General features: G+C 40.2%; 1 protein-coding gene across 9 annotated transcripts in view; it reads left to right on the top strand.

Moving 5' to 3' along the window:
- The window catches only part of DMD (dystrophin), a 6826337-nt gene that overhangs the window by 6684546 nt on the left and 116190 nt on the right, over positions 1-25601 (top strand). For 7 of the 9 annotated variants that reach the window (XM_078657819.1, XM_078657821.1, XM_078657820.1 and 4 more), the window contains one exon: positions 19605-19670. The exons of the other annotated variants lie outside the window; for them this stretch is intronic. In XM_078657819.1, coding sequence (XP_078513945.1) covers positions 19605-19670 — 66 coding nt within the window. The remainder of the gene's footprint in view (positions 1-19604; positions 19671-25601) is intronic. 9 annotated transcript variants of the gene reach the window in all.

The raw sequence follows: 25601 nt of genomic DNA on the forward strand, positions 1-25601 counted from the left end.
GTTAGTACAGACCACTTGTTACCAGGGCTTAATTAAAGCCGGTGAGTGGCACCGACATTTCTCTTTTTGGGACCAACAACTTTTTTTCCTCATCATGTATTTGCCGAGCGCAAGAGAGCGGAAAAACAAAGGAGAAAGATAGCAAACCTGCCACAAAGGGAGAAAGCAGGAACCTGCAAGTCTCAGATAAAAGGGTAGAGAGTGTATGGTGGTGGATTAAAAAGACATAAAGTGGATTTAGGACTACCAGCTTTGGTATTCGGCACATGGACGTTTAATTTCACTGGACGTTTCAGGCACCAGTGCTCTTTCTTTCACAAGTTAAGCACTGCAGTGTTACAGGCATTTTATCTCAATCCTCGTTGTATATGTTCCACATGCTGGGAAACAGTCATGCATACCTGCAGTCGATGAGTAGTGAAAGCTAGTGCTAAACTTGCTGTATGGGGCACAGGGAAAAGCCACGGCAAACTGGGGACCAAGAAGCTGCTTTTAGGGGTTAATAGGCAGAGGGTCATCATCAATGGTGGATAGTGACATATAAAAGTGGTGAGGCATAAAACAACAGTCGTACTGCACTGCGGAGAGCGAGCGTAGCGAGCGAGCCTGAACTACCTACCGGGGGTTCGAGGGTGTTTGAAAAAAGAGTGGGCACATAGTGCATTTTCAAGCAAATTTGAGAAAGCAGGAAGGTTTCAAACACTCTGAGGTCTGATGACCCCGTCCAGTCCCCGGCCTGGCCCCCCCCACACCTCGCGGGTCCTTCTAAGGTCACCCCTGTGATCTCTATTGCATTACACAAATCAAACATCTTGTGATTTTTTTTTTCCGCGGTTTGTATAGCGCTAAGATGCCGCAGTTTGATTGCCTTGCTGCCCTTTCAGGCCAATTGGTAAGGTAAGAAGGGAGGAACCGTGGAAGTAATGAGAGGCAGCTGATTGGAGAGCGTATGCCAAGACGCACGCCGAGTTCTATATCTCTGAGAGAAAAGTTTTTGTTGATGCTCAAATGAGCAACTAAGCACATAAACTTCTACAACACTCCCTTCAGCCTAATCAAATTTCACTAAACAAAAGCAAAACCTACTACCAACCTTTAAGTTCATGGATCAAAGTTTAGTTGTTATAGTTCGTACAATTAGAAACTGCACACAAATCACTACAGTGGGTTGAAGGACCACACACACAGCACAGAAGCAGCCCCAGCAAAGCACAGACCAAATAAGCAAAGTCAGCATAAACGGAAACACAAATATTGCATCAAACTGAAGAGAAAACTCCAAAAGATGTACTAAATAGTGAAGAAATGATGTTAAAAAACAAGCCTAGGTTGCTATTAATTGTGGATATTGTGCCAATAACACTGTAGTGGCACTTGAAAATGCCGACTGAGATGGATACGTTTCCAATAAAACAGAGCGAAAAACGACAGCCTTTTAGAATATTCCTATATTTAATGACGTGCGCTTGGGTTTTGAAATTCGTTGTCACCTCATTCAGCAAAGGGACCCTTAAACGTTGTGACCCCTTCACTAATCCTCTCACAGTTGTTCTCACTAACAGACCTGACTTTGGTTTGCAGCGCATTGCATTATGGAACCTGTCGATTGACAAAGCCCAATCCAACCGAAAAAAATCTTTAAAATGGCAGAATCATTTCTCAACCGAAAGCAATGATCAGGGGTTTTCCATCCTCTCAAACCTTATGCAATAAAATATTCTCAATTTTTAGACGAAAAAATACAGGCCGTTCAACAGGAGTTTAGAACCAGCTCGGCTTCAACTAATATTTTGACAAGGAACAATCCCCTGACAGGAGCATCATTGACAACTTTCCAAGGAGTTAGCTTACCTCAGTCAGGCCAGGCTATTTTAGACTGCGAATCAGGACCCCCTCATGATCCCTGCCCCCTTGTATACTTCATAAAGTTGTTGATAGCGTAAACCCAGTGATCAATGATATTTTGAACACTATACTAGCAACTGCTGAGGTCCACAACGACTCGTAAGGAGCAGTTGTTAAACTGCTATGTAGATCAGCTTGACCACACTGCACTGTCCCTCCTGCTATATGAAGCCAATCATAGCCACCTGCTAGCCCTTTCTAGGACGCGATCAGAGGTCTCGCACACACACAGACCATTCTCGGGCCTTACTCCCTCACGTTCCACCCACATCATCAACTTAAACACCCCCAGTGAGACGGGTAGACTCACTCGCTCCAATCACCCTGTATAATATGGGCCTTGCATGAGCACATTTTCTAAGACTGCTCTTAGCTCCCAGGCCATCACTGGTGGAAGGGCTGATATACTAAAACAATTTAGTGAACTAAAGACCTTGGATTATATCTCTGTTTACCGAGTAACATACAACGCATGGCACTATATGCTGAAGAATGGCAAAATGGAGTGCCCTGCAATGTACAGAAGATGGGCGATGTAAAGCTACTCATAACACACTGCTACATTAAATCTCCAGGTTAAGTTCATGAAACAGAAAGGTACCTCATATGATTAGGTCCTCAAGTGATACATTGCTATACGATTTAAATGAGGTGTAAGGTCTTGTACACATATGATAGTGGAAATCAACGTCCGCAAGAGAGGGTTGATATACCACTCACACAGGTGTGTCAACTTAATTCATGGCTGACATTTATATTGCCAACAAGTTAGTGTACTCGGGATAACACCAGGAGCCTCCCTGAAAAGAACTTCGGTCGTCTGAAAAGCAGATGAGGTAACTCAACACAATAGGAGCTGGCAAATTATGACTCCCAGACGGAGCATAAAATACTAGTGCTTGGTGGCTTAAAGCAAAACATTAACCATCACCCGCCTACTCCAGGATGGGTACTGTCTCTAACCGAAGATGCACACATTAAGTCATTTGACATGAGGGGTGCGTTTAGCACATCTGCATTCCAGGCCACATGTTGGCTTTTTGATTTTTGCATATGGATATGGATATGGATTTTGTATATGGATCTGTTTATGCTACATGGTTGTGTTTCTTAGCCAGTAGTTTGTGGACCCCTGGAGGTCAGCGACAACTACTCAGGGGATCCACGACTGCTTTGAAAATTAAATAATTTTAACAGATGAATAAAGTGTATATAAATAAAAAAGATAAATATAAAATTACATTTTTTTAAACAATACGAACATTGGAAGGAGGCTGAAAATGAGGTCGGTCCCCTCAAATTGAATCGTAGAAGCAGTGCAGTGCAGATGCATCAGGGAAAATATAATACAGGCAATGAGTGGCCTCAGTTGAGTGTAGAAAAGCTAACACCTTCTGATTAAAGAGAATATTTTAATTTTTTTACATTTGTTAATGAATTAAAAGATTTCATCATTTGGTATTCGTGTTTTTTTATGAATGATTGCTTCTCTATTTTTTGACGATTTAGGTGACAGTTGCATCATCTTCTGCAGGTGCACGATACTTATAACTAATAAAATGTAATGGATCACAGTAACTAGTACTTAATTTGTCAGCAGCATAATGTTGGATAGCATGAAGAGCCTCACCCTCAGCCCCTTTGCATCCTCTGTTTGCAGACTTGTGTTTGCTGCAAAGGTGTTGCATCTCATTATATTACGTTTTATTGGCTCAGTGAGTCCACACTATTAACCTTGTGCCGTATGTCCTCCATTCCTTGATTTTATTAAGATTTGAAAAAACAAGGAGTCCGGTCCTGGGACATGTAGTTGGTTGGACCATGGATAAACGTTATGAAAAAACAAATTACCAACTACACACTTCTCTAAATCCTCCAATTTAAGGAAAAAGCAACCCAGTGATACTTCTAGGTTAGTTGGGTATATTTCATTTGTGCCCCTTTATTCTATTATTTTATATTTTTTTTCATTGTTTCATGTGTGAAAAGGACACTGAACATTTTTACAATTTACACATAAATACAATACATTTCTACAACATGTAAAATATACAACATTTATATATACACAAAAACTTCATATTCATACAGCGTGTTTACTACTCACACTCCCTTCAAGACAAAAATCACGTTTGGACTAAAGGTTTAAATAAACAACAACCAAATATGTAAAGAATTTTTCAAAATAGACCATAAATCAATTCTTTGGTCTATTGAGCAATTGATGTCTATTCCCTTTATGTGCCTTGTATTGTATTTGTGTAAATTGTAAAAATGTTCAGTGTCCTTTTCACACATGAAACAATGAAAAAAATTAAAAATAATAGAATAAAGGGGTACGAATGAAATATACCCAACTAACCTAGAAGTATCACTGGGTTGTTTTTTCCTTAATTTGGAGGATTTAGAGAAGTGTGTAGTTGGTAATTTGTGTTTTCATATTGATTTTATTAAGGGCATTAGTGGTTTGGTGTCTTCTAATCCAAATTCAAGACATCAACCATCAGCACTTTGGTTACGAGAATCTTAAATTCAGTTTCAGTGAATGTGGCTGACTGCCTTTCTCATGAATTGTAAGCAATTGGGGGTCGACACTGGTTATACCATCCATTTATTGCATTGCGATTGTAACCATAGTGTGTGGCTCTTATGTTTCGAGTCAACTTTACTTTGCTTTAGTCATGTTGATTTCTAAACACGCTGGGTGTAGTTCACTTATAGGTTTGTATTCGCATATTGTTTTGGTATAACTGCAGCGTGGGCATTGGTGTTCCATTGCATTGCCTGTGTACCTGTAGGTTAGTAAATAAAGGCTTTTGTATGTATATTGATTGAGAGAGATTTAATTTGACGAGCCTAACAAACCCTAAATTCCAATGAAACTGACATTGGTTTCATGAACCACTCATGGAAAGCTTCTAACTACATAGACCCATAAGCAGAGAAAAAGCTTGAGAGGGAGACAGATCCTGGCCACAAGCTTAATGGCCAACTTGAAAGGAGCTCTGCCGTAAATCCACTCTAATCTGGTCATTGAATCTAGCCCAGTGGTCTTCCATGTCCGTACTCATCACAGAATCAAGGCATAGAAGCCAAAACAAGCGGAGAGAGAAGAGGCATTAATGGGCTATGAAGCCTGCATTAAACTGTGCCACCACCCATAGTTCACTCACATATGCTGCTGACTGTAGAGGAAGGAACCTGATCCAATCATCAACCCTCAACTTGAAGCTCCTTTCCTCTGAGCCTCTCAGCAGTTGGGTAATCAAAAGGGAGGTGCTGGTCTTTCCCCTACTGAAGACTTACACCTGAAGCTAATGGGGCGGGTCTCCTGCTCTTGGCAACTGGGCCACATGCTTTATCTCACCTATACTGATTTGTGGGGCCCCACACTACCCTAAATTTGTGGCTATTTTGTATTGTGCTGGGCTGCAAGTGACGATGCAATAATGTACAATTGAGGCAGTTATATTTACAACTCCTCGCCTGCGTAGTAGTGAAGATAGTGCACCGGCTGGTGGCTCGCTTCAGCCACTGGAGGTTTGTTACGTTGAATGCTCTGCCTCTCACTCGCCATTGCGGAGTCCTATCTGCTGGCTACCCTCACGTTAAATTATGCACTTGAATATTACTGAGCCCTGACTGAATATTTTATTTTCTGCTCCATCAGGATCTTAACGAAATTCTATGCTTCTTCTGCAAATGCAGATGAATAACCTCTGGAAAACATTGTGAAGTATCTTGTATCTCAGAGAATTCTTCTAACACAGGTGAGATAGATGTTCAAACATAAATCCTCTAACCAACGTTTATTATCCGAACCCATGGCAGGAGGATTCAGATGAAAGTGAAAGAACAATTATTGCAAACAACACCAATGACATCTGTCCCCCTGGACTCAATGATGGTGGAGATAAAAAGCATAAAACGTCTCCATAAACTCAGCGGAAATGTCCACTGCAGATATAAACCGGGATCTGAAAACCATCCATACTGAACTGGTGACATTCAAGACGTAATGTAATAGGTCAGAGAAATGGATTGAAGCCAATGTACTTGAAATTGGGCTGATGAGCTATGGAAATTCAAGATGAAGCTCACTAAACGGGAAGATAGGACCAGGAGAGCTAACATGAGTGTTTCTGGCATCCTGAAGACTGAAGTAGGCACCTATCACAATTGTAAGGCGTAGAGTTCTGACTGCTCCTGGAAATGTAAAGGTCACAAAGACTGTGGCTAAGGAAACCGCCTAATAGTCCTACACCTCGACCTGTGATAGCCTGCATTCTAAGACACTGGCACACCTGACTAGTGTTGCAAGGATTCAGTAAACATGACCCATTCACATATAATGGCAATAAAATATCCATTGTTGCTGACCTCTTATATGATATAAACGTCCAGAAGACGTTCTAGTCCCCATGCACCTGCTAGGACACAAATGTATCTCCTGTGGGTTATTTGACCCAGCAACCATGATTTCTGTGATCATGAAGAGCAAAAGCAGCTTGTTGATGGAAAAACAGAGATACCGATATGCATAAGACCTTACTCATTAGGGGATGGATCGCAGAGAACAACATCCTGCACACTGGTACCTGCCCCCTACTGGTATATCTCACGAAGTACAGAGCTGCCACAGAGATCCTACCAGAAACTATGACACACACCTCCCCCTCCTCGATCCCCAGGAAGAGGGTCCAATCTAAATCACCTTTTAAAGCATGACGATTACATTCCTCACCCAACTTGGGTCATTCAAAACTGGCTGACTTAACCACATCTGGAGAATGTGCCAGTTTAACTCACTTCCAGTTAGACCTATTTTCTTACAGAGTGGCAAAGTTTGCACACAAAGAACGAGTTTTCTGATTTAAAGTAATGATCTCCTGTGGAAACCTGCCAAGACTCATTCAGCTCCTCTCCTTGGCTTGTAGTGGGCAATAGTCATAATAGCTTGTCCTGAGAAAATTGTTCAAGATACCAAATCGATTACCTGAGAGCGATTACCCCAAACTCACAAATTCACTGCATTAAACACCATCTCTGCACCCAATATTGCTGTTGAAAGACAACATTGGCTTGCCCTGAGGGAATATCTAGAATTTTACGTTACATTGTACCACCATTAATATAACAAAGAGGCCTTAATCAACATTAACAGTACCAAGGCCATTTCACTATGGTTACTAAACATAAATGCCCTCTTAAACTGTCTTAAATGTAAGAAAAAGCTGTTGCACTTAGCCAGTAATAAACTAGACATAGTGCTATTGTAGAAGATTCCCCTTTTTGATAAAAAAAACAGGTACCTTAAAGACAGATTAGATGTGAAATGTGCACTCTGCATCAGGAAGCAATCATTCAAGAAGCCAATAAATACACACATCCTGTTACGGGTAAATCAGGGTGGCAATTCTCATCTACAGAAAAAGATATTATAACCAACGTCGGACCCCAGTGGGTTGTTTTTCTTTGCCAAACTGAATGCACAAGGCTGCATATTTATACCGGGATCCAAATAGGTTCTCTGCTCAGAAGGTCAGTAGCAAGATTTTTCTTGAAACGTAATACTCTCTGCATCGAATTCGATCATGCCTGACTCATACTCGGAAGGGACCGGAACATGGCAGTTGACCATTTACTAGACAGGTTTGGCCACTCAAATTTCTGAAACACAAATGATCAAAGCATATTGAAAGACTCTCCCAACTAGATCTATACACAGATCTTGTGACATCCACCAACAGGGGGTACACCTCCCTTTCATGAACTCACTGAACTGACAGTAGCAAGGATTACTTCGTGGTCAACAGTGCCAGTATGCTCAATATCTGCTGCTGTGAGACTGTACTGATATCAGAAAAGGATTGATATCCATCACCCTTCTGCTCGACATAGATATTTGTTAGAAATTGGATTACTGGTTTACTGGTTTGAGAGCCGTGATCAAGCAGCAACCACAGTACTAGTCAGGGTAAAGTACAGGCAAATCCTAAATTAACTTGTCTGTTCAGTAAGATTTTATTGAATTTTAACAGTGGAGAAAACACAGAGATACATACAAAAAACTGATAAAGTAATTCATTAAATTACATGTAAGCGAGTGAGAATAATCAAAAATGAGCAGTCACAAATAATTACATCGCAGAATATCATCGGCAATCAAAGGAAAACTAAATATACGGGAGGGAAGGAAGGAAGGGGAGGGAAGAAGGGAAAAGGGGAATATATAGTTCATAGCATAAGAAGTAATAAATAGAGTTACCAATAATATGATAAAAAACAGTATGGTAAACAATGAATAAAATATTAACAATGAAAGAACATGAATCATAACTGTACATATGAATCTATAGGAGACCAAAAGGATTGAAAATGTGAAGAACTATGATTAACACCTTGTAAAGATAATTGAGCACCTCTTCTTGTAAAGATAATCCAAGACCACCAAGCATGAATTGAAAGAGAAGTAGCATCCTTCCAAGAAAAAGTGATTGATTTTAACGCAGCCGAAACCAAAGAATTAAATAACTTTGCTTCAGTATCTTCAAGAGGATCACTCAAAACAACTGATTTACATATAATCAAATTATAGGAGAGCAAATCAGAAAGAGGCAAAATTTTCAATATCACATTCCATACATCAGACCAAAATTTCATAATAATAGGACAATCAAATAACATGTGACGTAAAGATACCAGGATGTAAATTACAATGCCAACATAGGTTTGATGGTAATAATTTAGCTTTAAATAAACGTAATGGAGTCCATAAAGAGTTAAACAAAATATAAGCATTGGTTTGATAAATTGACACTGGTAAACAACCAGAAATACTATTAGTCCAAAGTAATGACCATGAATCAGTTGATATGGACAAGGAGAGCTCAGTATTCCAAAAAGTGGAAATTGCATCAACATTGGAGCCTAAAGAGAAGGTAAGTTTCTTATAAAATACAGAAACTTCTTTAGAAGATAAAGAAACAGTATTGACATAAATTAAAAAATCAGCTGAGACTATAGAAGGGATACCAGTTGGAAAGGAATCTAAAATGGAATTACATAGAAACTGATATTTTAACAAATCCGACAATGGTAAATTGAATTTTAATTGGAGTTGAGTAAATGGAATAAATGCATCATCTAAAAAAACATCCTTAAGATAGAAAATGCCCTTAGCAATCCAAGAAGACCAAAAGGAGACATTTCTATTTAATTTTATTAAGGCGCTGTGCCATAAGGACAAATGCATCGAAGAAAGTAACGGGAATGCAAAATTGGAGTCTAAATCAATAAAAATTAATCTTGAAGATTTGATTATGGACGAGGAATGTATAATCTTAGAGGTAGGAGACATGGTTAACAATGAAAGTAAAGGAAAAGGTTTTACAAGGGAAGTCTCAATATGAAACCAGATAGGAGGACTAACAACAGGTGAAATATTAAACCATAATGAGCTCTGTTTTAGGATAAATGCCTTATGATATAGATAGAAATCAGGTAGGGCAAAACCAACTCGGCATTTAGGAATCTTTAACTTTTTATAGGCAATACGGGGAGGTTTATTATTCCATAAAAATTTAGATAATAGTTTGTCAATATCTTTATAAAATTTGAGTGGAAATTGAGTTGGTATCATAGCAAGAGAATAAAATATTTTTGGGGCAATAGTCATTTTAATAGACTCCATTCTTCCCCACCAGGAAAGATGAAGGGAAGACCATTTGGAAGTTTTTTATTTAATATAATCAAGAATGAATTCACAATTTAATTTCAAGGTAGCATGTATGGATAATGAAAATAATATGCCAAGGTATTTCAACTTAGTCTTTTGCCAAACAATATCCGGTGAAGGTAACATATCATGAGTACATAGCATATTTAACGGAAAGAATTCAGTTTTACTAACATATAATTTATATCCTGATACAATTGAATATTTAGAAATAGTATCAAGCAAAAATGGAACAGACGATGCAGGATTACTAATAAATAATAACACATCATCAGCATAAGTCAAAGTTTTAACAGTAACATCTTTGATAGTAATACCCTGAATGTTTTCACATTTACGAATGAAATTAAGAAATGGTTCAATTCCCAATAAAAATAAAAGAGGGGATAGGGGACAACCCTGACGAGTTCCTCTAAAAAGGGAAAATTGGCTAGAAATCTGGCCATTAATAAACAATCGACCAGTGGGAGCATAGTATAAAGCAGAAATCATACGAATAAAAGATGGTCCAAAATTAAAAGACAATAAAGTTTTAAATAAAAACTGCCAATGGATTTTATCAAAAGCTTTTTCGGCATCTAATGCCATAACGCCAGCAGGGAAAGGGATTGTGGAGCTTTGCTCAATAACATGTAATAATGTTCTCGTATTATTAGCAGAATATCTATTTTTCATAAAACCAGATTGGTCAGGGTGGATGATAGAATGAAGGACAGGAGCTAACCTAGAGGCAATAATTTTGGCATATAATTTACAATCCTGATTAATCAATGAAATGGGACGATAATTAGCAACAAGGGTAGGGTCCTTATCAGGTTTGGGAAGTACAACAATTAATGCTTCTGAAAAAGAGCCCGAAATGGTACCTGATGAAGAAAAACGAGAAAAGATTTGGTACAAATAAGGTAAAAGATGATTTTGAAACTCTTTATAGAATTCGCCAGGGATGTCATCAGGACCAGGGGATTTATTTTTTGGAAGCGATTTAATGGCAGTTAGGATTTCATCATTAGAAATAGGCAAATCTAACCCAAGTTTATCTGAGGGAGAAATATGAGGTAAATCAGAATGCTTTAAAAAAGCATCAATTAGAGACTCATCACAAAAATCAGGTTTATTATATAATGTGGAATAAAAAATTAAAAATTATTGAACAATATCATTATGAGAAAGTGCAATTTTACCTTGAGGACCTTGAATGGAGGTAATCTACGTTCTATCCCTTTTAATACGTAAATAATTAGCAAGAAGCTTACCAGATCTATTGGTGTTAAAGCGAAATCTAGCATTAGACTTAGAAAGCTGGACCCCAGCCCTTGTACTAAGAATAGCATTAAATTCATATCTTAGTTTTTGCAGTTTAAGTTTATATTGAGGATCATTAGCCGTGATAAATAAACGTTCAAAATTAGCTATTTGTTTCTCTAAAGATTTGATATTAGAATTAAATTTCTTATTTTCATGTGCCATAATAGAAATTGTAGTACCTCTGATATAAGCTTTAAACGCATCCCATCGATTAGTAACAGAGGTAGAGTCTTCCGAATTGAATGTAAAATAATCCTGAATCGCTTGCAACAATTTGGGCTTATGAGTGTCAGTAAGGACAATATCAGTATTCATACGCCATCTGGATTGTTTAGCAAAGGAAGACGAAACATTTAAAACAAAAGAAATCAGTGCATGGTCGGATATGTCAATAGTACCAATGGTAGCATTATTTGCAAATTGAATGAGAGAAGGGGAAAGTAAAAAATAATCAATTCTGGAATGAGAATTATGAGGATTGGAAAAAAAGGAAAATTCCTGACCAGTGGGATAGTGCAATCTTCAAATATCAGCTAACTTGGTGGTATGAAGAAAAGTCTAAAAGGCATGAAAAAGCTTGGACGGTCTAAATCTAGAGGTAGATAATCTATCTAGCAAGGGATCTGCAAAAACATTGAAATCTCCCCCAAAAATCAAGGGAACTTTCCCCAACTTTAGAACTTCAGTCGTAACAGTAGCCCAAAAAACAGGGTTATCCGCTGTAGGGCCATATACATTGAACAAAAAGAAAATGGAGTCATGAATTTTGATTTTGACTATAACATACCTGCCTTCAGAATCGGAAATCTTATTTAAAATTTGACAGTGTAATCTTTTGGCAAAGAAAATAGTGACCCCATTCTTTTTACCCTTAGCAGGTGAAGAAACAATAGAATCTACCCACTTTTTGTTCATATAATGTAAAACTTTATCTTCAACCTGTGTCTCTTGGACAAAACAAATATCAGCTTTACAACTACCTAAATAATCCAACATTTTCATACGTTTTATTGGATGTCTTAAACCTTTTACATTAAGAGAAACAACTTTAATATTATGAATATTAGCCATGAAGATGAAAGAGAAAGGAAAGAAAGAAATGAGAACAAGAAGAAGTATGAAAAAATACAGGTAAAAAGAGTAACTCTATACGGAAAATAAGAAAGGGAGAAACATAAAAGAGAGATTAAGGCACAAACAAGCAACATGAATAAAGACAAGGAAACGCACACCCGTTCCTCAAGCATGGCCAGTTACCGTTGGAGCCCATGAATAAATTTATGCATAAATGTGCCACATGAAGTCAACGAAATCAATTCAAGAATTAGGATCTTGTGTTTCCATGGATGGAGGAGCTTGTTGTTCAAGGAACAGTCGAAGATCTTCTGGGCGCTGAAAAGATTTGGAGACATTGTCTTTCCAGACATGCATTGTAGAAGGATCAAATAGTCCATATTTGAAACCAAGGCTCCTCAGCTGTGGACGAAGGGAAGAGAATTCTTTACGAACAGCCACAGTTTCTTTAGCAAAATCTTGATGGATGAAGATTTTGGTTCCATTCATCAACAATGACGGAATTTCTCTCACAGCTCTTCGAATGAGAACCAAATGATGATGACGCAGCACCTTAAATATCATTTGCCTTGGCTTTGTATGACGAGGGTTCCGGTGAGACGGAACTCTATGGGCTTTGTCAATCTCAAATTTTTCTGTGAATTTAATATTCAAAAGACCAGGCAGAAGAGATTCAAGATAGAGCCGACAATTCGTCCCTTCAACTTCTTCAGGCAAATTAAGAATGCGAAGATTATATTGCCTATTGCGATTTTCCATGTCCAGCAGTTGAGTGTGCATTGGAACAATTTTGGCCATTAAAGGTGTAAAAGCATCCAACTTGGTTTTGTTATCTTGAATTTTAATGACATTATCTGAAACCTTCATCGAAATAGAAGCCATATCTTTACGAACATTTTTGACTTCTGAGGCAATGGCATCAGTATTTAGACGTAAGGCTTTAATTTCCTCAAAAATTAGTGCAAGAGAAGGTTCTGAGGACTCTACCACCTTAGATTTGGTTGGAGGAGGAGAGACCTGCTGCTTCCTTTTATTAGTGGCTGAATTCTTAGACTCCATTTTGAGGTGAAAAAATAGTCACTAACACTTAGAATAAATATAATGAGGAAAAACAACCTCAAAATGTGAAGAAATGTCGTAAATAATGACAAAAACGTCAAGAAACTCTGTAAACCCACAGGTGCAGCAGCTAAACAGAACAGTAGGCATGGCTAGGCCCAAGCCAGGCTCTGTCATAAGTAGTACTCCGCCCCCAGGCACTCAAATCCGGCAATACCTGGAGGTGCAGCTGGGAGCAGGAACCATGGAGGCTGGAGAAACACTTCCGTCGTAGAAAATCGTTAAAAAAGGACTCCACAGGTAAGAAATCGTCTCAGGAGGCAAGTGCCGGTATTTTCGCCGACTTTGTGACAGGAATTCGGCGTTAAAACAAAGTTATGGGCTGAGAGGGTCACGGAGCTCCGGTGGCAGCGGCTATCTTGGTTGACGCGCTCGCGCGTCTCATCCCTAAATTAACTTGTGCTCACCCTCTGGTAGCTTGGCACAGAGAAGTAAAGCTTAACTTAGAGGTAATGTGTGAAGTATTTGTGCAACACTTCAAACAGTAAAGCAGTGAAAACACCGCACGAACAGGATGGCACACAAGGCTAGAAAAATAGAGCTTAATTTAATAAAGAAAGAAAGACCAGATGACACATATCCAATGAGTAGAACTGGAGTTACTGAATTTTAAAGTTTATAGTGAGAAATAGCGACAAAAAGCACAAAAGGTTATTAGGGATACATGGTCGAGCGGGACTGGGACAAAGTCACAGGTTCAGACCGACCACGATGGAGCGTGGGATGACTACAGGGACCCAGTTATACCATTGGAACAAAGTACCTTAAATCAGGGTTGCAGAGCATTGCATACATCCGTATTGAAGATGCGTCGCACAGCTGAGGTGATGCGTTCGTTCCAAGATGGGGCAAGGCTGCGGTGTGAAATCCTGTTATGTCAACGATCCAGTCCATGGGGCTTGCAGTGCTAAGTCCAGTGTTAGGGATGCGATGTGCAGCTGGTGCCATGCGTGGATTCCAATGAGTGGGGAAGCTGTGAAGCGGAGTTTCAGCATCATCATTGAGGCTGCCATCACCGAGAGATGCGAGGACTTGTACCGGGGAATGTGTCTCACCACACTCAATGAGTCAGTTCCAAGGTCCGAGTTGCAGCAGTAATGCGAGTCTTTTGCGACGGGTCCAATCCACGCATCAGAGACGATGCGTCGGTTTTACTCCGGGATCTGCTGCTCAGCAGAGGAGATGCTGCAGTTCTGCTGTCAAGCACCTTATGCCCACTTCTAAGGGTCGTGTACTGGGGTAGCGCCACTTGGCAGGGTAGATTCACAGATGGCAGAGTCCAGGGGCAGGGGTTGGAAGCCTGTTATCTCCCTGACACTTCAGATCAGGTGGCCAGCCAACTAGCCCTTGGAGTCACTCTGGGTTCAGGAGATGCAGGTCCTGTCCTTCTCACCCCGGCAAGAAGGCAGCAGGTCAACACAGCAAAGCAGGAGTCCAGCAGAGTGGCAGTCCTTCAGTAGCATAGCGGCTTTCCTTCTTGAGTTTCCACAGGTCCTGAAGTGTACAGAAGTGGTGGTGCCTGGGGTCCTTCTTTTACACACAGCTATGCCTTTGAAGTGGGGAGATGCTTCTGTAGGCATGCCTTTGAAGTGCACAGCTGACCTGCCTTCCCTGCCCTACCTCCAGGCTAACTACAGGGTATATGCAGCCCTTTGTGAGGGGACAGGACACAGCCTATTCAGGTGTAAATGAGGCTGAGCCCGGCTCCTCCCTCCCATCCAACCAGTGATGGCCCACTCAGCCACACCTAAGCTCCCATTGTGTGTGGTTGTCTTAATGGAATACACAAAGTCCAGCTGACAACTGCACCTAGTCACTTGACCAGAGACAGGCTGTAGGCACCAAATAGCTACGGTAAGAAAATACCACATTTCTAAAAGTGGCATTTTCAGAATAGTAATTTAATAGTAATTTAAAATCTGACTTCACCATAAGTTAGGATTTTAAATTAGGATTCCAGAGATACCAAACTTAAATCAATTATATTGTCCCATTTCGACAGTACTCTTAACAAATCTAATAAGGTAATCCCAATGTTATCCCATTGAAGCTATAGGTCTTGCAGTAGTGAAAAACGAAGGTAAGTGTTTTTCCCTACCAGGACCTGTAAAACTTAAAAGTACAAGTCCTGCTTTTTAACTACTTTCCACCCTGCCCGCTGGGCTGTCCAGGGTCTACCCTAGGAGCGACTTGCATGTATTAAAAAAGAAAGGTTTGGGCTTGGTAAAAGGTTTATTTTGAGAGGTTGAAATGACAGTTTAAACTGCTTACACAGCCTGTGCAATCGCAGGCCTGAGACATGTTAAGAGGGTTACTTAAGTGGGTGGCACAAGCAGTGCTGCATTTAATTTACAGGCCCTGGACACAGAAAGTGTGCTTTACTAGGGACTTATAAGTAAATTAAATGCGCCGATTGGGTATGGGCCAATGTTACCATATTCGCGGGAGAGAGAACAAGCACTTTATCAATGTTTCGCAGTCCCAAGACCAGCAAAAACAGGAGTTCTGAAGGCAAAAAGTTACGAGAAACCACGGCAAGGATGCCAGTTCTAACAATATTATTTTCTTCAAAGCTAAGATGTGGAGAATAAATGTCTCTCACCATAAGCTCCCCAAAGAAAAGGAGAATTTTCAGATTCAGTTTCAAGAATATTTGAAGAGCGATTAACATTTAATAACATCCCCACAGGTACTCTGGATTGTGGGGAAATTCCGAATTTGCAGCCTGAGGAGGGACACCTTGACAAGATGCAAGGAAGCAAATGAAAAATACAAAGCCTCGGAAACCTGCATTTTGCATGCACCAATAACATAACTGTCGCAAGTGACTTCAGAGACCAATCTTAGAACTCCTGTACAGGAGAAAATTGGAACTTAACACACTTTTCATGTCCCTGGGCAAAAAAGCTTTACATTAAAAGCCAATGCTGCGAACATTGGAAAGAAGCATGCAGGCTTCCTGCCATGCATCACAAGCAAAGAGAAGCTAAATATGCTCTCCTAGCTATTCTGAACTAGTGTTTTGGGGGGGGGGGGGGCACTGAACACCAACCTGCTAGAGGTAAGGAGAGAATTCACAACATTCTACTTTCCTTTATGCTCCAAAGACTCCAAAGCAGTGCCTCCTCAAGAGGCAGAATTCTTGAACAATTTCGAGATTTCTCAGATCTGGAGAAGCAACTGGATCAAGATATTTCTGACACTGAGATAGCAGATGCCATAAGATCTCTACTACATGAAACAGACATGGTGAAGTGGTGAAGACAGATTTCTCACTGAATTCTACAACTGATAGCCAGATTACTAAATCCTGTTAAGCTCTCCATACTAATTAGAGCTACACATGCAATTCCTTTATGAGGTAAAGTCTTCAGAGAAGTATCAGAAATTAAATAAATTTGCCCTGAATTCAATTAGGCCTATGTATCACTGATTCTGAAACTGGGCATGAGCCCTCTTGGCTGTTCTATTGCGGTGTTGAATAGTGACGTCAAGATCTTAGCAAAGCTCCCAGTAATATGCCTGAAGTGAGTAATTCCGCTCTGGGCCATAAAAACCAAGTTAGTGTTGTACAAGGAAGAATAACAAGAAGTCATTTAAGAACTCTCCTGCATCTACAATGGATGGATATGGAAAAACGGAGATAAAGAACTCCTAGTGATCCAACTTACCTCATCCGTCACAGAGTGATACACACCTGGACCCACAGCTATAAGACACTTGGATTAAATGGTTTCCTGCACCCCAAGCTCCGTTTGGAACAATGCTTAAATATTCATTGAAAAACGACCTTTCCACTGGTTTCAATGCTTTTCCAAAGATTTTACAACAATTGGCAATCTTTTAGCAGAGAGCTCATTGTAAACATTCCAACATCTGCATGAAGAATTTCATCATGACTAAAATCAGTCTTATAGCCACGATGCACTGCAAACCCATGTACCGAAATGACGCGATGACTATGTTTTATGTGTTATGTTTTTTGTTGTAAAAACAATAAAAATTCATTGAAATTAATAAGAAATGCTAGCAATTGAAACCTGCCTTAACAAGAATTTGGAGCTATTGCCTCAACTACCCCAGAATCTATAATACATAAATACTTGAGCAAATGGAGCAGCTACAGAAAATTAGTAACCACCCATATTAAAACACTGATTGGAGAGCTGCACTCCAAGCCAACAGTAACCTCTCTTAGAAATAAGTTGGAGCAGTTTATACAAAAGACTGGGAAGAACTCTTACAAACTCATGAGAGAAGTCTAAGGGAAGAGCAAATAAATGCTCCTCATCATGTTGCTGGAGTTTCCGCCAACCTGGAGGAGACATAATATGAATTTTTACGGTACTGGCCAAAAGTCTATAATTTTTGGACATCAGTATTTAGAAGCTTAACAGAAAATGAGTAATCTCTTTATAACTTCCTCCATGAAACTAGAATTCATTCCCGACATGCAGGATATCACAGGACTAAAAGTACATTACCAGAAATGTATTGATGCCTCCCTAGGACAGAAAAGATTTGTATACTCAGGCAATGGAAGGCAAATCTGAACCCTACGCGCTCTGCGTGGACAGAAGCCCTAGCAATAACAGCTACTCGTGAGAGATTAATTTTGAAAATGAACAATCACCATAAAAAATGTTGAGGATATCTCAGGTCCCTTTATTTGAAACTATAAACGGGCATTGTCCAGCCATAAACTGTTTACAGTTACTGTGAGAATAAACATATTCCATATCATCGACCCGACAAACTCTCCACCAGAATACTGGCACTGCGTCAGATACCCATTGAGGAGGCCACAGGGGCAGGCGCAAGGAACTTGGATTAGGACACCCACTGTTTGTTCCAGCATCAATTGTGCAGTTAAGAAACTTCAGTATTACCTATTAATTGTTTAGTTCTACAGATCTCTGTAGGATAATTGAAAAAAAGAGAACATCCTGGAAACGTCCCCATAAAAGCGAGCAATGATCGAAACAAGCAATGTGTAGCATTTCCAATGGTGTTTCCATTGGTGATAGCCGTGCTTTCTTCCCTCCCATTATCTCTGCACCCCATCTTCTTTATCTTTCATTGGCACAAAACCCAATAACAAACGACTTGATGCTTCTATGAAACACTTCTTGAAACTGGAGTGACACAAAATACCGTTTCACGTTCACAACTGTGTAATTAGTGTTATTTTTAAATCTGCATGAGTAATTTCCCATTTGCAAACGCTAATAAACCGCAAGGTGCTGTTAACTGAAAGCACAGCCTTGTATTCTATTCTCTTCACACAGACCAGCGAAATTCTAAGTTAATAGCGCCAGATAGGTCTTTTGGAAATAATCCCATTAATGTATATTGATCAAAGTGTGATGTTTTTGCTGGAGACGGAAGTCTTGCCGAGTACCAATTAGTATATTTTTTTATATTTTTCTGTGCTTGCACATACCTTAGCTTGCTTCGTACCTCATGGCCAAGTTTTACAATACAACTAAAAATGAAAGACAACTGGGCACCCGGTACCACACAACAAGCACGTAGTATATACACTCTGAATTTGCTAGAATATTTCAGCTTTCACTTTGTCATCCCGCAAGCCATATTTATTTCAGTTGTGGGTCTGCCATTTCCTTGAATTACACATTCATAGGTCAGGCTGCAGAAGTAGCTTTGGCGAAGCATGCAGAACTGATTTTTTGATTTGGGAGAAATTGTTGAGCTAGTCTGCCATCTCCAGCGGTGTCAAATTCTTGGATTCATGCCCACAGGAACGGCTGTATTGCCTCCGCTTTCCTTCTCTCGTCCTTTTTTTGCTACTCCTTTTTTATAGAGGCCCATAGCTTCCAATGGGAAACCTCTGTATTTTGACATATTGTTCTTGACTACTGGTGAACTAGAAATCTTAGCTTCAGTTCATACGTAAAGTGTTGGGTCTAAGAGCTGAAGCAGAGTTGGTGAAATGTTAAACACTATAAAGATCATAGTTATCTCGCCAAGCATTCTTAACACACTTGCTTTGTCTGCATCACATTCCGAACACTCCAGAAATACTATTTTCTGCATTAGTTGTTGCTTAGTTCCTTATGTTTGCCAGTTTTCTTGTAGATGTCCAGGCAAAGTGGTAAACCTCACTATTTCGAAATTAGCATTTGTGCTTTGATTTTGAATCTCTAAAACCTCTTTAGGTATTCCAGGGCTAAAGTTTGCACACACTTGCACACCAGTAACAAGCAAAGAATCCGAACATTCAGTGTTAACTCCTGGTATTATTAGGAAGCTGAATAAGTGGAAGGGGAAATGGCCCTTTAAACAATGTCATTACTTTGCCTTTAGCATCAGTCTACTGGTTGAACCCTCCCATTGTAGTCTCAGCAGTGTCACATTGAAAAATACTCTACCAACATTGAAATCCATTGTCATCATTGATGTGCCACTAATTTTAATCCAGCATTTTTTTCCCCATCAGGCCTGGTTCATCTCCCCAGCTTTCCCACGATGACACTCATTCTCGAATTGAACACTATGCTAGCAGGTAAGCCTACAAGGGAGACACTCAGGGAATCAGCCACAATAGATCCTCCCTAAAAATACTCGGCTAGCTTTATGCATAAATTGGTCAAAAATGAGCTAGATAATGATTCTCTATGCAGAAAGGATATTTAGGCAGCAAATTGATTTTCTATGTCTTTTTGTGGGGTTTTTCTCCTCACCTCAGTGATAGTGCCTCCCCATTCATTCCAGCAAAAAGCCATGGTGTAATTAAAAGTAGCCAATGACTCAATTTTGAAAGATGTGTAATGTTAGTATGCCTTTTTAATAGCTTATATGAATTGTCAAAAATTACTTTGTAGATTCAATAAACGTATTTGTTTACATTTAATTACCTAGCTCATAATGAACACCGTAATAACTCAGTTCTTTGAAAGCATTGGGGTCCTGCCTTCTAATTTGTTTACATTGATTTCTCTGTCAGAGTTGGTGGTGTTCATCTGAAGTGCAACAAGGAACGTTTTGTTAACTTCAAAAAAGAGAAGTGCTGAGAGGGATATTCAGTGCCTTGGAGATTAGGAGATAAGGGGAGTGTGGTGGAATTGTAGAGTGGGTGCTATTACAGACACAGAAAGGTCTGGTTTAGTCCGGCTTTGAATGTGAGACAACGTTATTGAGATGTGTTTTGTTGTTGATGGGATACCATTGTATTGTTTATTGCACAGAGTTCACATGGTCCATTTCTTCTGGGCAGGTGGTTGTATTTGTTACTGCATTTTATACTTTCTGGAATGAGTCCAACTAGTATTCTGTGAGGCCAAATAGTCATTTACAAATCTGATTATTTTTTTCATTGGTCCAGGTACGAAATACTATTGGTGCCAGAGTGCAGGGCAATGTAAGGAAGGTATCTGCAGAGGTGCCTCAGTCGGACGAGGGCTTCCTTGGCCACAGTCTGGGTGCACTGTGTGTGTCTTTTGAGGGGCTCTAAAGATTATTAGATTTTGAAGAAGTTTGGGAAGTGTGCAGGCGAGTGGAGCAAGAGCCTTGTGTAACGGAAAATGTTGGTTTATAGCCATTTCTTCCCATCCACTGCTCAATGCTTTTTGACTTTTGATAATTTTGAGAAACGGTCAAACCACAAGCCTTTCTGTGAATCTGATTTCAAATAGCATAGGTTTTTAAAGAAGATCATATCCTTGAGAAGGACCATGAAAAGAAATATTATTTTATGTTCACTGGGAGGTGGTGGGGCATATTGTGGTACTCCACATGCAGAGCCCTGGACTTGTGTTTAAGGAGCGACTTACAAAGTATAGTCCTTCCGAGTGTATCTTTATATCTTGGAAATTAACAAGATCAGATTTGAATATTTTGAAGCTATTAATGATGAAACGTAATGAAGTATTTAGTTGATCCAAAGTCTTTAAAGAATTGTATATTTATATTTTTGAATAGCTTTTAGCTGAAACAAAAAAAGTACTACTGTATCCAGGTAATCCACTGGTCTGGAAGACTGGTTGAATCTTTCACCTTAGTCATCAGGAGTGAAGTTAATCATTCTAGTGATGGTGCTGAGGCACATATGGTGGTCTGCAGTCTTTATTTGAGTGTGCTGTAGTAAACAGTTGTGAAATCAGCAGAGGAACCTATAAGCACAAGTATGGTGAGAGACTTTCAAGGAGATGTTTATTTTCCAGACAAACAGCTGAAGCCTCTTTTCTGTGTTTTTGCCAGAGGGTATATTGGCTGGAATGTAGTGTGCATTTTGATCTTGTGGCTATAAATTGTCAGAAATATGCTGAAACAATTTTTTGTTTTCTGAGCTCTCCTCATATTGTGACCCACAAAGCCTTAGATGCACTTGGGACAATATTCATTTTTCATGTTTGAGGTCTATGGTGTGATTTTTAAATTATACAAACACATTTTATGTATTTTTTAAATGTGTATATGGCTCTCCAACTGAAATATAGCTGCAATTAATTAGGCACTATGTGCTAACCAAGGCCTCGGGATTTAAGTACATTTCAGTTCCATGCCTTGTGGGAGATGTCAAGTTCAATGACTGCGCACAAAATGATTTTAATTTAAATGTCAACTAAAATGCCAGACAGTGGGAGTCCAAGCTCTAGTGTGACCTTGCATTTAGTACCAAATACGCCAATTTGTCTGTTTCTTCAATCATCCTAAAACAGAGAGAAATAAAGGGGATCAGGATGTTTCAGATGAACATTATTCAGACATGCTCACCAAACTCCTCCCAGTATCTGCCAGCGTAAGATGACACATTTTCAAGACCTACAATAATGCTGATGTGGTCGGCTTTAACTACGATCCAGCTGCGTCTTCCACCAGGGTGTGTGAAGAATCCTCCATAAATATAATAAAGCCCAGTGTCAGGAGTCACGTTTGCTAGCACAGCCCCTTCTTGTTTCTGACTTCCTTGAGGGCTGAGGCCTGCTTACGTTCATGATCATCCCAGTGCTTCTGTAAATAGACACCAACTTTCACTCCTGTACTAATGGCACTTGGAATTTACACGTGAGCCTTACAGGTCTGCATGCCCCTTAGCTCAGTCCATAGTACCAAGCAATACATGCACCCGCCTAAATGTAAAATGTAGAAATGGATAGATTATTAACCTATGTCGCGTTAAGAAATCCTAATGAGGAACCTTTCTTGCTAATTGTGCAATGAGCTGGCATCATACTGACACAATTTAAGCCAATACTATTCTATAAGTTATGTGGTTGGTGTACTGGAAAAGAAACATACTAATTGCTGGTAGAGTTTCTCAAAGCAGACAGGCTAAATTAATTTTACCATGTCATAGATGACCAACAGCCAAGCCTTACCCAACTACCCATGCATCCCTAATATTAACTCTGACACTTTGTGGATGACTGAATCATTTTTGTGGTTTCCACCTGCCCAGCAGAAAAATTCACGAGTCTCTCTTGGATGTTATATTACAAAATATAGTACATTTAATTTAGATGGCGTTCTAGGGATAAGTGAATATTTGATTTTATTCTGTGATAGATTCACTTTCTTAACCTCTTATGGTTCACTATCTGGCCTAGTTCCAAGCTTTTGAAAATTGAGACATGTCCATGTTCCATTACAACAGAAGTTGGACTGCCAATTTGTCTAGCTCAACACACTTTAATACAGTAAGTGAGTCTGTAAAGAATACCTTAATGAAGACTGGCAATTACTCTATCCACACATCCAGACGGAAAGCTAATTAAGAGGTGGTTGTGAAGCAAAATTCTACATCTTCCTGTGGTGTACATTTTGGTTTCAAGGTATTAGAGATTGGACAGGGACAGGGTATTAGAATGGTATGCCCTGGAGTAAGAACTTGACGTGTATCTCTAGTCCAACCTGTTGGAGGCTCTCTCAAAAGAAAATATTCTGTTTCTTGCACTACTAATGGAGAATTAGTCAATCAATCAGTATTTATAGAGCACAGCTACTCACCTATGTAGGTATCAAGGTGCTGAGGTATTGCTGGATTCAGGTGAACAGTCGGTTTGAGTCCCTTTTTGAACTCCTTGGGAGATGGGGAAGGTTGTTACAGACTTTGCCGACAAGTAGTTAGAAGGAACGGGCTCCACTGTAGCTCCACTGTAGCTTCAGAAAATGCAGGGAGTGTGTGCGAGGGCATGGGAGGTAGAGCACAGGCGTCTTAACGGTCAGTGGAACTTCAGGAGGTAGTTGTTGTGGGTCCTTGGGCGTGGAGGGCTTTGTAGGCTTGTCAGTATCTTGAGGTGACATCTTTTCTAGACAGGGAGCCAGTGGAGAGTCCTGAGGTGGGGGGGGGGTCATGTGGGTTTCACTTGGGGAAGTCAAGGATGAGTCTTGTCACTGCGTTCTGTAACATCTGGAGTCTCCTCAGGATTTGGGTGGGTATTTCAGCATAGAGTGCGTTCCATAGTCTAGGCGGCTGGTGACAAGGACTTGAGTGACGTATTTGTTGGTGCTGACGGGGATCCATCTGAAGATCTTTTGGAGCATCTAGAGGGTGATGGGGTAGGCGGAGGAGACTGCGTTGATCTGGCGTTTCATGGTGAGTTTCCTGTCTAGGACGATGCTGAGATTGCGGGCATGGTCTGTTGGTGAGTCAAGACCGGCGGGCCACCAGGTGTCTCACGGGGAGGTGGTGTTCCCAAAAGTTAGCTCTTCCAACTTGTCCGTGTTGGTCTTCAACCAGTCAGAAACATCCTTCATGGCATTGTGGAAGTTGGTTCTAGTGGTGGAGGTGTTTTCCGTGAGCAAGAGGATGAGCTGGGTGTTGTCTGCTTAGGGAATGAAGTTGAGGCCATAGGTTCTGACCATGTCGGACAGGGGTGTTATGTAGGTGTTGAAGAGGGTCGGGCTGAGGGATGAATCTTGAGGGACACAGCAGATGATGCACTTGGGCTCAGAGGTGAAGGGTGGTAGCCAGATTTCCTGGGTGCGTCCTGTGAGAAAGGATGCAATCAATTTGAGAGTGTTTCCCCGGATCCTGGTGTGGAAGAGTCTCTTGATGAGGGTGTGTTGGGATACAGTATTGAACACCGCCGAGAGGTTGAGGAGGATCAAGGGCATTGTTTCCCCCTGGTTGAGGAGGGTAATGATGTAATCGGTGGCAGCGATCAAGGTGGTCTCTGTGCTGTGGTTGATGCGGAAGCCGGACTACAGTGCGTCCAGTAGGTTGTTTCTCTCCAGGTGTTCGAGAGCTGGTTGTTGATGCTCTTTTCTAGGACTTTGATGGGGAAAGGGAGCAGTGCATTGGGGCTGTAGTTCTTGAGTGTGCTGGGGTCGGCAGAGGGTTTCTTGAGTAGTGAGATCTCTTTCAAAAATATGAAGATTTATGCCTTCCAACTTTAAATCCTTTTTAGTGACACTGCCTTATGTCATCTGATCTGGGTCTTAAACACTGGCCTCCTGCAAATTTACAGCACATAAATATTATCCTGAAAAACTGAACATAGCGTTGCATGGCTGATGGCATCAGTTCTTTGCTTCAGCTGCCTTACAAGTAATGCATGAATATGTCTTCTTTGCATGGCAGTGTGTTTTGCATTTCAAAATGGAATAAGTGGTAAGTTTTCAACATTCTCATGTAACTGAAAAGCCCGTGCTCGTCCAGGTGCACAGCAAACATAATATATCATGTGTGTGTACTGAAAACCTGGCCCAAGGAAAACCGACATGATGATGTAGAAGGGTACTGCAGCACGAGAGAGCTTACATGTGTAAAGGAAGAATGAACTGGAATCACACATTTTTGGGGGGATTTGAAGAATGAGAAAATTAGGGGATCAGGATATTACAAGAACTAATACAAGGCAGAACGCCTAGAAAACACTGAGGTACTAGCATATGACTAAGTACAAAATGGCCAAGCACAACTCACATATTTTCGGATGCCTCATTCACTATATCGGTTAACACAGTAATAGGATATGATAAATGAACAATGTTGGCTGCAAGCAAACATCCAGTACTAACAGATATTGGATATCAGGTGATGCAGGTCCCACAGGTGGCTGCTCATGATACCATAGGACAGATGGAAGATGGCAGTAGGAGAACATGGCAGGAACAGTTGTCTAAGGGCCTTGGTTATTCCTTGGGAAGTGGCATTCCGAATGTATGTGAGTGCTACTCCAGGATTTATCGACTGTGTATTAATCCTGATAAAGTCTGCTTTGGAAGGGCGGCTGCTAAACTGACAGATATTGACGGTGCAAGGAAAAAAGATGGCTTTCTACATGCACAAGTTCCCGGGTTCTCTTTCTTACTGAATATTTTTAAACTGTTAAATAATTACCTGATTATGTAACTTTTTGGGAAAGGATAGGGCCTAACATTGAAATTAATTGGTGTTTTCCAGGAACGTGATGATTTTAATTGTACTTTTATGATCTGTATTTAATAGCTCAAATAACGATTTTATTGATTGATTGACTTTTTACATTAG

This window comes from Lissotriton helveticus, chromosome 8 (assembly GCF_964261635.1).
Source record: "Lissotriton helveticus chromosome 8, aLisHel1.1, whole genome shotgun sequence".
NCBI classification, from domain to species: domain Eukaryota; kingdom Metazoa; phylum Chordata; class Amphibia; order Caudata; family Salamandridae; genus Lissotriton; species Lissotriton helveticus.